The sequence below is a fragment of the Carica papaya genome, chromosome 3, assembly GCF_054855325.1.
Source record: "Carica papaya isolate Zhongbai chromosome 3, ASM5485532v1, whole genome shotgun sequence".
Taxonomy (NCBI): Eukaryota; Viridiplantae; Streptophyta; class Magnoliopsida; order Brassicales; family Caricaceae; genus Carica; species Carica papaya.
Genome location: NC_142311.1, coordinates 9,481,692 through 9,495,237, shown reverse-complemented (window position 1 = coordinate 9,495,237; position 13,546 = coordinate 9,481,692). Strand labels below are relative to the sequence as shown.

Sequence of the window (13,546 nt, the reverse complement as noted above, 5' to 3'; positions counted from 1 at the left end):
ACCCTATTTCCTATCACGGCATTAAAGCTTAATAAATGATAAAACGGTATTTTATGAATTAATAGATATGTATAATTAATTAAGACTGCTAATGGAGTCCGAATCTGATGTATTTTTCGGTCAGTTGTTGTTTGATTTATTTTACAGTTTTAAATGCAGTATGGTGCCTGATGTGTTTATTCTATGATTTCGCATGCATGAATCACGGTTTCATTTATTATAGTTTGAATTATTGTGAACCCGATATTGTGTTGCCTTATTTGGTGTCAATTACTGGTTTACGTGTTTATATTTGATAGAATAATTGAGATTAAGAAAAAAAATAGAAAAATGTATATGAATTAATAAATGAATAATGTCGACAGCCTGACTAGATATCCTGAGAAATGGTGGACGGACCGGGTCCATAGGGAACCCTATCGGGAACGTGGTCTTTCATATCGGACGGGGTATGGAGACTTTATGTGTTTTGGCGCCCATACCGGACGGGGTATGGGGACGACCCATTTCACCCTCATACCGGATGGGGTATTAAGGTTTATGGTTTTGGCGCCCATACCGGACGGGGTATGGGGACGGCCCTGGAATTAAATTATTAATGTGAATGGTTCACGTGTAGCGGAGATCCCCTATGGATCCCCATGGATACTAGTAGGCTGATAAAAGAGGAAATTTGTTGTCTGATGATTGAAATACAAAAATATGATATGTGTTATGTTACAGAATGTGCATGATCTTATGATGTTATTGTTTCTCATAAGTTGTTTTTATGAATCTCACTGAGGTAAGTAGACAGTAAATGTTTTTATTATTGATAAATGATTTTGTTATAAATTATGCTCCATTGATCGTTTTTGTTTTCTACCAAGCTTTAGTTCTGTGACAGTGAAATAATGTGATGTCTTTACTAGGCTAGTGTAGCTTATTCCTTACTTAACCATTTCAGATCATGAAGACTTGGTTCCCGAACCCGTTATGCAGGAAGACAGCGAGTAAAAGCCAAAGAATTTATTAGTTTTCCTTATAGCATTCATTCATAGTATTTTCTTTAAGTTAATTTATTCTTTCATAGGTTTAATTCGTTTTGGTTATTGTGTAAGTGATGTTAATCATAATTTATTTTATTTCGCTTCCGTACTTAGAATAAATATATACATTTCATTTTAATTTCCGGGATCATTACACAAATTGAATGGGATCATGGACTTATATGAATAGTCTTTTGAGTTAATAGAATCTGGATTTTGATAATTTTATTTTTAGTTAAATGGAAATATAAACACCCATAAAATTATATATATGTATGTATGTATACTTTTAACTAAAACGAATGAAAAAAAATCCATAATTTATTGGGCTTGGTCCACGAGTCTCAGCAGTCAGATAATTCTATCTCTAAAGTGTCAGCTGCTCAGGTTTCTCCTCTATCAATCCCTTCATTGGGCTGACTTAGCCTTCAAATTTTCAGCCTTGTTCTATCTGGGCTTTTAATTTTTGGAATTTGTAGTGATGTCCTTTTATTTTATTTTTCTTTTTCTTTTTTTCTTTTTAATTCAATTACAGTGACTTCTGAGTTATCATAAATTTTACATTAAATTCAAAATTTTGATTTACCAAATTGCACCATATTTGATATATGATATATTTAATTATTTTTTTTTTGGTAAAAACTCATACACTTAACAATAGGTGACATAGAACATACTAGAAAATCGAAATTGAAGGTGGTACAAGTAACACACACACACACACACACACGTGTATATATATATATAGTGGGTAATTACTTAAGTTGAAGAACAACTTTCCCAAGGTTAGAACTGGCGAACATGGAGTTGATGCTGTCCAGGAAGGTATGGAATCCGATGAAGATCTGGTGTTTGGAGGTAATCTTACCTTGTTTCAAGTACCCTTCCATCTCCTTTACAAAATCATCGAAACGATTAAACGATGAACCCACCAGATACCCTTCCATCCTCACTTCCTTTCCCACCATGTTCAGCAGATTTCTAACTCCATCCCTCTCTGTCCATATCTGTTTCAGTTCATTTCTAAACAATTAATAATACATCTATATAGACATATATACATATATATGTTATGTGTATGTATAAGTTAATAAACCTGATTGTATTGAGATATCATTCCACTGACGGAGATACGGGCACGTCGATTCACACGGTTCATTACAGCTTCAAGCATTTTACCTCCGACGTTGTCTAAGTAAAGATCAATCCCCTTTGGAAAATACCTGCAATATATATACAATTCTTCATACATATAAAATTTCCAAGTAGGGATTTATATATATTTATGTATTCCGTTAAAAAAAATTTTGATCTCTGTATGTGTATATATATGATCAATGTTCTAAATCGGAATATAAATATACCCGTTGATTAATTAAGTATAAAATTATCGTATGATATATATGTGTGGGTGTGTGTATATATATATATATATAGAGAGAGAGAGAGAGAGAGCTATATACTTGGTGAGAGATGCATCAAAATCCGACTCAGCTCTGTAGTTGAATGCATCATCATATCCAAGTTCCTCCTTCAACATCTTTACCTATTTACAACACACAGTAGACTGCAACTCATCAACATTTTGAAATTTGAATTTTTTTTTTTTTAATGAAGAAATTTTGAATATTGAAAAGCTAATATTTTCACATGCCATATCTATAGGAAATATTATAACTTGGCAATCATTTTATTATACTTTATTACTATATACATTATCATGGTGTGAAAATCAAGATAATACATAGTATTTAATAGATGATTGACTAAGATTATATTTAATAATTTATCAAATAAATAATCACGTTTTATCGAGATACTAATATATATATATATATATATAGTTTTAATTAAATAAATAAATGAATAAATCATACTTTATCGTCGGAACCGGTGCTTCCTACGACCCTGCAGCCTCTAAGCTTAGCTAATTGTCCGGCGTACATTCCTACGCCGCCGGCAGCGGCGGAGATAAAGACGTTGGATCCTGGCTTCGCCTCTCCCACCAACTCAATGCCTACCCATGCAGCAAACCCTGGTAATCCTGCATGCATGATAATTTATACTGTATTAATTACTAACCAAGTTCTAAATAATATACATATAATTATCTATCCATATTATTTTATACTTTTCCATAAATATTTCAATTTATTTTTTTTTTAAAAAAAAAAAGAAAAAAGAAATGCAAGTTGACAATTACCTAGGGCAGAGAGATACTCCAGCAATGGAATCCCAGAATCAAGATCCAGCTTTCTCATGAACATTGAATCAGTTGGTACCACAGAATACTCTGCAACTGGCAAATAGAAATCGAACAGAAAATCTCCTTCCTTAAACTTTTCGTCCTTTGATCCTATCACCCTTCCAACACCAACCGCTGTTATCACCTACATCCATCACTTACATATATGTGATACATATATATACATTCATTACATACATACATGTAATATGTATATATATATATATAATGGAAAACGTACGCACCTCGTTAAGCTTGACCTGAAGAAAGTAGAGACCCTCTTCGTGGCCGACCATTCTGCCGCGAAGATAAGGATCGATAGAAATGAAGAGAAGCTCAATGGCAACGTGGTTGTCCGGGATTGAATCGGCGGCCAGCGAGAACGGCACGCTGCGAAGCTTGATATGTTCAGACGTCGGAAGACCCTGAGGTACGTAGGCCGCCATGTACCACTCTCTGCTCTCTAGAACTGATTTCCCCATGATAGATTCTCTCTCGCTGAAATGGAAGATAATGAAGTACACGAGCATCCTATATCATATATATATATATACACACACACGATCTGTAAGAAAAATGAATAAAAATGTAAGAAAAGTAATAAAGGTAGTTGGATTAAGAAAAAGCAAGTATTACGCACCTTATCAATTCAGCTTTTAAGCTAATACATATATATATATATATATATATATATATATATATTACATACATACATACATACGCTAACAACACGTGCCCGAAATGGGCCACGCAACCCATTTTCTTGCTCTCCCATGGGCTCGGGTAATCAAAGCCCTGCAACCTAAACTACTTTTAATCCTTCTTTTATAATTGAAGAAAGAAATTATTACCTCCTCAACCAAATTAACAGTTTAAACTGATTCACCCTCCAATAGTAAAAACTGAAATTTACTTTCAAATTACATTCAAATAAAAAAATTGACCCAAATTTTCACTTCTTTGTTTTACCCACCCAATTTGAGAATTGATATTTTACTATTTCTCAATACATATATATATATATATATAATTGCTTGCAGGGTCATGATTCCTGATTCAGATGGAATTCAGCATCCATATTCCAACCAATAGAAAAAAACAAAATTGACCTGGAAAGAAAAAAAAAAAACGGTAATTTTTTTTATGTGATTTGGAATAGAATCTTTTTATAATTTCGTGTTGTCAATAGATTTTGCTTCATTTGTTTTGCTTGCAGTTTCTACCATGCATTTGGCTTCTATACTAAAAAGAATTGAAGGTTGGACTTAGACGCAAATTTAACAGAGAGACCTAGTGACTTGACATTTGGTGGGAAGTATGATTTAATTTGGGAGTGTTTGTTTCTTGAGAAAGTGAAGGAAAAAAGACGAGGGACAAGTGAGAAAATTAATTCAATTACCATTTTACTAAAGATAATTTTAAACTTTATACAATATTGAAAGAAATTATAATCAATTTCTAATTAATGAACTCTAATATTTTTAGATGAGTCGAATTATGAATTTTTGTTACAATAAAATTGGAGCAAATATATCTTCGTTTTCCTCTGTTCATTTAAGTAATTATGTTATTAATTACGAATAATCGATTAGAGACAAATGAAAAAGAGGCAGGAGAATAAATTAGAACAATAGAAAGTGGTATAATAGAAGAATAATTAGGCTCAACTGAGGTAAATATAATAGCAAATTAAAAGGTGGTATCTATGCGAATGCAAATTATTACCGAATAATACAGATTATCAATACCATGATTTTGTGATTAAGACTCTAATCGCTATATTTAAATATTACGGCTCCAAACTTTATTAAAATGTAGAATTTAGACACTTTATAAACATATTATAATACTTAATTTTATAAATTTAGAATTTGATTTATTAATATATTGATAAAATTACAATTACTAAATTAAGTTTTATCTTAGTAGATTATTACGACTTTAGTGAATTGAATATTCAAAGTATATTTAGTTTGTTTGGATAACTACTAGGAAAAATTTTACCAACCTTACTTTTTTAAAAAAAAAAAAAAAAATACTGATATAGAAAATTCATGAATTCAGCAAATCAAGAAACTATTACGATTTTAATTAAGTGAATATTTAAGTATATTCATTTTATTTGGATAACTACAATAGGACATTATCTGACCTAACACTTTAAAAATATATATATATAGTTAAAAAATTCATGAAGTTAATGAATCAATGAACTATTACGACTTTAGTAAAATGAACATTTTAGCTATGCTCATTTTATTTAGATAACTACAATGAGACATTATCCAATCTAATTTTTTTCTAAAAAATAAAAAATAAAATTAGAAAATTCATAAACTCAGCAAATTAAAAAGTTATACGATTTTAACAGAATTGAACATTCAACTATACTTATTTTATTTGGGTAATTACAATAGAATATTAACTGACTTACCTTTTTTTAAAAAATACAATTAAAAAATTTATGAATCCAGCAAATTAAAAAACTATTACGATTTTAAGGAAACGAACATTCATGTATACTCATTTTATTTGGATAACTACAATAAGACATTATCCTACCTAATTTTTTTCCAAAAAATAAGTTTGAAAATTTATGAACTCATCAAATTAAAAAACTATTGCAATTCTAATGGAATAGACATTCAAGTATACTCACTTTATTTAGATAACTACAATGGGACATTATCCGACTTACTTTTTTTTTAAAAAAAAAAAAAGAAATACAGTTAAAAAATTTATGAACCTAACAAATCAGAGAACTATTATAATTTTAACGAAATAAAAATTTATCTATACTCATTTTATTTTGGAAAATACAATAAAACATTATTCTACCTAACTTTTTTTCAAAAGAAAAAATAAGTTAGAAAATTCATGAACACAGTAAATTAAGAAACTATTACGATTTTAGCAGAATAAAAATTCAATTATACTCGTTTTATTTAGTAAACTACAATGAAACATTATCCGACCAAACTTTTTTCTAAAAAAAAGAAAAAAAATTATAATTACGAGATTCATGAATCCAGCAAAGCGTCTTTAATTAACTTTACATATTTGGTCCTTTACCCCTGATTACAATCTTATTAATCCCTGAAATTGACACTAAACCACCAACCCACCATTTTCATCTCAAAACTCCTCTTGCCCTCACATAAATATTCACTGTTACTTCCCAACTTTTGCCAAGTCAGGATCCAAATCAAAAGGATTTCAGGTAGGTAGTCCCTATTCTCTGTCTTATTCTTTTCTTAGTCTTTTGTATGAATAGCTACTGTTTGCTTGCTCGTACGAATATACACATATATTTGCATATATCCCTTTTGATTAAGATAAGACCCTTCGAGAATCTCCCAAAAAGATCTTTTCCATGTCCTCTAATATCTTCTTCTGTTATTTTTTAATTATTTTGGCTAGAGGTAAACTTTCTATGGTATAAATCGAAATAATCAAGATTAACAAATCGATTAAATAAATCTTTTGGCTTAATCAGTTGTTCGATTTATAAGATTTTGGGCCGACCAAGTTGATTTTGGTTTTAAAGTTTAGGTATCAAACTGATCAGAGTTAGTTATTTATTTTTTAGATTATAAATATTTCTCTATGTAAATGTATATATAAATACATCAAGAATCTGAGAGAGAAATTAATCAACAAGTTGATTCACAAACCACAATAGTAGACCGACATCCACTCATCTGATGCATAAGAAACATGATTTACCATGATGATTACAGGGCCAGTAATTGGTCGATTTTCGGGATAAAGTAAAGGGGAGATGAGGATTACTGAGGTGGGCATTTGATCATAACATAAAGATGAGATAAGAGTCCATCAATTGCTTTACCTAATCGATTGTTTTACATTTAGACTAGCACTTGAAATTAGGACTCATTTCTTTTAGCTCAGTGATTGAGCATGTGTACCATAAATGCTTAATACAAAGTGGAAGAATTAATTAGGAATAAACTATTGGATTTACTACCATTTTGACTCGAATATATGCAAAAGCTTCATTCATTTTCTTGCCGTTCATTTAACCATTTGCACAATTTGTAATCTAAATGTTGCAAGGATCACATCCATGGGAAGCAAGACACCTATCTGGTCTGAGAAGTGGACCTACGACTACGAAGAAAACGATTGGAAGCTGGAGAGGACAAATGCAAGCAGCAGCAGCAACAGCAACAGCACAAGCAAGAAGATGGCGGGGATAAAAGCTGCAGCCTCAGCTGGATTTGATAAAGCCAAGGCAGCTGCCGCTACTGGTGCCAAGAAGATGAAGGCTGGAGCCTCAGTTGGCATCAAGTGGTTCAAGAAGAAATGCTCTTCAAAATGAATGTATGAATGTAGTTTAACTTGAGATAGACTCATTGGTTTCTGTTTCTTGTTCAATAATCAATTAATAAGCAATTAAAAACCCTAACCTCTGCATCTTTCTCACAACAAATCTATGGATCTAACTATTTTTCCTCAACAGTTACAAAACTAAATGCTAAAAGAATCAAAACTTTTGCGACAACTAATATAAAAATACATTTGTGATGGCAACATAAAATGACTTCCATCTGAATGACATTCATATTTATTCTTAATAATGGATAGTAATCGAATCTTGTTTCTCAACCAAACAATCTTTTCTTAACCTAGGTTCTTTGCTTGGAACTTATGTTTAGAATCTGATTGACCAAACATATCCTTTCAAAAAAATTTGGGTACTGGGCATATAACTTCGCTCACAAGTAAGATTCATAGTAGTTTTTTTTTTTTTTTTTTTGAAATAAAGATTCATAGTAGTACTTGAAACGTAATAATACTCATTCATCCAAATCATAGCAGTTGAATGTAAGTAGGTACTGCAATTCAGAGTTTGAGAAATGTAAGAGAAAAGAGAACCAAACTGAGTTCAAACGAGCTGAGCAGAGAATTTACAGTTTATCTGCTTTTTCTTCCTCTTTCTTGGCAAATCTATCCACAAAGAGATAGATTGATTATGTCTCTCAGAAGGTGCCAAATGTATTTTCGCCACTGTACGTCATGTAAAGAAAACCATCTTCGTCCTTGTTTTCTTCATAAATTGCAGACATCATTGCCGCTGCAACAAGGGAGATAATACTATCATTAAACCGCTAGAGAGGTACAGTAATCAAATGATGATATATCAAGAGGAGAAAAGAGAAATCAGAATTGATGAGTAAATAACTTCTGTCTTACCGGTAGGTGGTAGTATGTTCTTGACAAAAATGAAAATAGCCTTTTCAGGACTGAGCTTGATCCTCTTTCGGACCACATAAACAAACTGGCCAACAGTCAGATCAGCAGGAACCAAATACCTGCATGTGCCCCAAAGACAATCAACTTCAAACAGGAGAAAAAGAAAAAAAGATACAAGCATGGGACACTAGGGTCCAAAGCCATGATCATTCAGATATACACCTAATCTGTCTAGCTTCTATATTGAAAATTTAAGGTCCTTTGACTTGGGAATTCATCACTAGGGTCCCTACTGCAAAGTTCCCAAAGCATTAAGCAAGTCAAATGCTTATCAAGAGAATAAAAATTTCCATACTTCTCAATGTTGTCTTCGCGAGCAAAATTAAACATAACATATTGACTGGACCATGATATAACTCGCACTTTTCTTATCTCTACTAATCTCCATGAAAAATATCAAGGTTCCAATTCATTCCCAATAAAGCAAAGGCTAATAAAGGATCCAATCATAACCTAAAATCCAGCTTGTCAGGTGTCCTCATCTAATTGGACTTCAAATGAGAATGCAGACCAGAATTTAGCACCTAGACCTTTTCAGACACTATTGCATGATTAACGAACCAGGATGAACTTAGTAATTTACCTAAGGACATATGATCAGCGACATAAAAGAAGCTGGTAAAATAATAGAACGTCCAGAAATAACCAGAAAGTCTTCGGTCATGTTTGACATGTGCTTCCAGAAGAGTTTTGTTCTCAACAAGAAAAAGTCTTTATCACAAAATATGTCAATGATTTCATAAACAACTTCAGATTACCATTAAAAATAGGTTTCTTATTTAAGTTGTTTTCTATAGCTACTTGTACCTTTTCTTTTTTAATGATGCAATTGAAAAGGACAGAATGTTCTCTTTAGCTAATCATGAGGGAAAAATACAAACGAAGGACTTACTACTAAGTAAATCTTAAAATTATGTCTTAACTAAGGACATTGTTTTGGAACCAGAAAACAAGATAACTGGGATATTTTCTAGACATAGGAGACCTAACAAATATTTTTTTTTTGAAAGAAGGCCAAAAATGATATATTTCTAGCTTTCACAAAACACATAGTAAATGGTTCGCTCTGATAGCAGGAAAAAACTAGACATTCAAACATGGCATAATGCTGCCAATACAGAATCATATGTCTCCAACAGAACTTTATAAATCTATTTATAGTAATGATAAAAGATTTCTGAATTTTGTATGCTTGCTCATTCATTTTCATGATCAACAGCACATGAGAAATATAAAGATTCAGGTATAAGAATCACTAACTTTTTTTTATCAATATCAGGCACATCACTCTTTTCAGCCCTCTCGACGATCACCTACATCAAACAGTCAACTGGATTCAATTTCAAAACCACAAGGACAGTACATGCTTGCACAGGCATAGAGAAAATTGAACATTCATACAGGTATTCTATCAGGATACTTTTCCCTGATGCGAGCAGCTTCAGCTTGCCTCCTTTCTGGCAGAAAAACAAAAGGAACATGCTTAAACACATATGACAACCAAGATCTTATTAGGCATTTTTTCCTTGTCTGTCCATATGTTCGTCTACATTTACCAAATAAGAGCATTCTTATCTTACAGTCAGGTTTACACCGGAAGGAAAATAATTTCATTAGAAGTAAAAGAAAACAAGTACAAAGGGAAAAGAAAATGTTTTAGGAAGTATGAAAATAAGTTGTCCTCTTCTTTGTATCTTTGATTCAACTAAATTCCTATTCCTTACCACTAGATTATGTATGAAATTTTCATGCACCATACATATCCAGTGAGTGGGTGGTACAAGTTGAAAAACAAGACATCAAATTGAACGAAATAGGAGGCCAACGACATACCATTCCTGGTTATTAAAAAAGATACAATCCTTCTCGGCCACCAATACAAAATTAAAAATAAGATTACATTTGGAACAAACAAATTATTTTTTTTTTTGGAATTTATTTGGAAATGCACAATTAGTTTAACTAAGGAAAGATAAAAATTCTATTAGAAAATTATAAAATTAACCATTTAGAAAATTTTAATAGAATTAAAACAATGCATTCCTAATTCTATCAATAATGAGGTTCCAATAGTCGGTACCAGTTAAATTCCCTATAATCTCAATTTTTACCATATTGAAGGAAATATTCATCTCCTGATAAAACTACACTTGGATTTTTAAACAAATTCCAAAAGTAAAGTTCGGAACATAGTATAAGTAAATAAAAACTAATCTTCCAGACAAACAAACGCCCACCGAATGCGAATCCATATTTTCAAATCTTAGGTTCTATAACAGCCTATTCAGTTCAGATGCTGCTCAGGTGAAAAAAAATCCCAAATGCACAACTGTTTCTCCTCGCCCTAAGTCTGGTAGCCACCATAGGGGGAAGAACACATGCATCAAGACCGAATTAACTTCAATAATGAGCAAAGATTAACAATCAAAAAAAGCCCCAACAACCCAGATGCTTAAATACAAAGTTTCAGAAGCCTGTAATAGAAATTCCGCAAAAATCCTCGTCAAGCCGATCAATCAGCCAATCCACTACAATATACTCAGAGAAAGATTATGCGAGGAAGCGCGCCTAACAATCAGGAAAATAAAGAAGGAAACAAACCGAGGGGATGCTCCAACTTGAAGGAACTCTTGGCCATACGTAAACTTCTGCAACAGAGCCGAAAGAAACCAGATTGGGATAGCGGAAGTAGGGTTTCCAATTAAGAGATGGAGCTGTCCAATGAAAATTTACAAACTAAGGAGAAGATTAATTGAAGAAAATTGAATTGCTTACCAAATGTGAGAGAGATAAGAGGGTATTGATTCTGGAACGGGCGAAATTTTGAGGGAAGACGACAAAACGAAAATGATGGGGAACTTCAATTACTGTTGAATTTGTACAGTTGTCCACGCGGCGATTTTACACTTTGGCATCGTAATCCTTTTAATTATTCCAACGGGAAAATAACAATCTTTTTTAGGATATTGTTATGCTAAAACGACTTTTTATGATGTCGTTTCGAGTCAATTTTAACTCACGACTTCATTGAATTTTTTTTTTTTTTTTTTTTTTTTTTTTTTTTTACTTAATCTAAAAAATATTTATGTGAGTAGTCGAAAAATAAACTCTTTTTTAATAACAAATAAAAGTTATCTCAGAAAATTACTTGTACACAACAAATAAATATTGCAAGAGAATCCACGAACAAAGGAGATCATCTCATCTGCACAAGTAAAGTTGAAGAAAGCAGGAGATGAAGAAGAAGAGTATATATATATCCGTGTATATATATATATATATATAGAGGAGAGCGAAGTGGGAAGATAGTTCCATTAGAGGTGATAGGGTTAGAGAAAAGGGCCTGAAAAACAGTGAGTTGTTGCCATTAAATATGGCGATTGAACAGAAAACCAACATCCTTCTCTCTCCCTCCCATCCCATCATGTATAAATGCTATATTTAAAGCTCCAGATTTGTGTCCGTGACCTTTCTCACCATTCCTGTTACTTCTTAAATTAATACTCCAACTTCCATTATCGTTGGGGTAGTTGAGCTCTTCAATGCTACTTCTTCAATGCCCTTTCTCCCTGGGGTACCCCTTCTTAAAGCCACTTGCTTCCTGGACGGTCTCCCCTCGACCCTTCTTCTTCTTCTTCTTCTTCTTCTTTCTTAACATCCCCCTTACCCTATACAGATATGTCCTCCACCTTCCCTCTCATCCTTTTACCTTCCTTCTTTCATTCAACGTCATATATATCTTCATGCTTTTGTTAAACATTTTATATATATGTGTGTACACCTTTTGGGCGTGAGAGTTGTATGTATGTTTCATTTTTAGGTTTACTTTCTTTTTTCTTTTTTTCCTTTCTTTCTGAACGAACAGATTTTATGTAAGATTCATGCTAAGAGACATTGTTGAGATGGGAAAAGAAAAGAACTGGTCAATTTAACGGGATATTGGTCCGGTTCAATAAGAAAACAGTGCTCTGATCGTGTTGAGTTCTGCTTTTTGATTGAGCCGTGCCAATATCACGTATGATTGCTCTTATAATCTATCGTCTAAATCTTGACTCTTTCAAGGTTAAAGGTAACATTTTTTTTCTTTTTCAGTTCTTTTGATTACAGCAAATCTGCATGTTAAATTCTCTTCCCAACTAGTCTGCCAGATATTAAAAGAAAATCATAGGATTGTATTAGAAAACTTAGAAATAACAACCCAGGACACAGTAATATGCTTGTATCCAAATTCTTTTACCACTGAAAAATATGTATGTATATACATACACACACACATAGATATACACATATGGGAGGAGTAAAAACTGGAGATTTTTTTTTTTATCTTTTTTATTTTCACCATTTTCTTCTATTGTGTTTTATTAATTTTTTTTTTTTTTTTTCCTTTCATTTTGTAGATGTCAGTTAAAAAGGAATAAATTAAAATAAAATGCATGTCCAGATATATTGAATTTGAGGTTTGAGAGAAGTGTAATTAATTTTGAGGTTTTATAATCATATTACAAGGTAAAGAATCACAGTCAAGTGACATTTGATAATGCAGTTTACCTATACATACATAAACACAGCTTTCCTCACCATCTCTCTCATAATTTTTTTGTTACAGTTAAGAATCAAGCTTTCTCCATATATATCTTGGAGAAATTTATGGCCGTGATCTGTGTTGATGTCAAATGATTTTAATTTGGGTTATTTTTTAAATTACATGTTATTACTTTTATAATTTAACCGAGATCTCCGTAACTTATGGTAATTTTTTTCTGTCAATTCGTAAAAGTAATTAAATTATAACTCACTGGAGAGAAAAAACTTGTGAAATCATAATAGTTAATACTCTAAATGTGTATAATCACAGAAATTGTAAATGTACCTAATTTATATATATATGGAGGTGCATGAAAGGCTTATAGCAGGGCCAGCAAAGTGAAATTTACTGATTTGTAATGGCTTCTCTTGGTTACATACAGACAAGAGCTTGATATCTTTTGAACTTGGA

The 13,546-nt window shown here is 32.0% G+C and overlaps 3 protein-coding genes across 4 annotated transcripts; 1 reads left to right on the top strand and 2 right to left on the bottom strand.

Annotated features, from left to right (window-relative positions):
* Positions 1–1,658: 1,658 nt before the first annotated feature.
* Positions 1,659–3,857, bottom strand: LOC110811526 (2-alkenal reductase (NADP(+)-dependent)-like). Its single transcript, XM_088214656.1, has 6 exons — positions 3,519–3,857; positions 3,232–3,418; positions 2,906–3,072; positions 2,492–2,574; positions 2,125–2,251; positions 1,659–2,035 (listed from the first exon to the last, which is right to left on the bottom strand). The coding sequence occupies exons 1-6, from the start codon at positions 3,801–3,803 to the stop codon at positions 1,784–1,786; spliced, it is 1,101 nt and encodes a 366-aa protein (XP_088070782.1). The 5' UTR covers positions 3,804–3,857; the 3' UTR covers positions 1,659–1,783.
* Positions 3,858–6,374: 2,517 nt separating this feature from the next.
* LOC148266671 (uncharacterized) lies at positions 6,375–8,027 on the top strand. Its single transcript, XM_088215603.1, has 2 exons — positions 6,375–6,493; positions 7,351–8,027. Exon 2 carries the CDS (start codon positions 7,361–7,363, stop codon positions 7,613–7,615), a length of 255 nt encoding a protein of 84 aa, XP_088071729.1. The 5' UTR covers positions 6,375–6,493; positions 7,351–7,360; the 3' UTR covers positions 7,616–8,027.
* A 43-nt stretch (positions 8,028–8,070) lies between these two features.
* On the bottom strand, positions 8,071–11,475 carry LOC110811573 (autophagy-related protein 8C-like). Of its 2 annotated transcripts, XM_022038107.2 has the most exons (6): positions 11,326–11,475; positions 11,152–11,198; positions 9,952–10,007; positions 9,811–9,863; positions 8,491–8,609; positions 8,071–8,371 (listed from the first exon to the last, which is right to left on the bottom strand). In XM_022038107.2, exons 2-6 carry the CDS (start codon positions 11,186–11,188, stop codon positions 8,277–8,279), a joined length of 360 nt encoding a protein of 119 aa, XP_021893799.1. In that variant the 5' UTR covers positions 11,189–11,198; positions 11,326–11,475; the 3' UTR covers positions 8,071–8,276. The 2 variants fall into 2 exon arrangements, with proteins under 2 accessions (XP_021893799.1, XP_088071727.1); XM_088215601.1 differs by having other exon boundaries at positions 11,152–11,424.
* Positions 11,476–13,546: the final 2,071 nt, after the last annotated feature.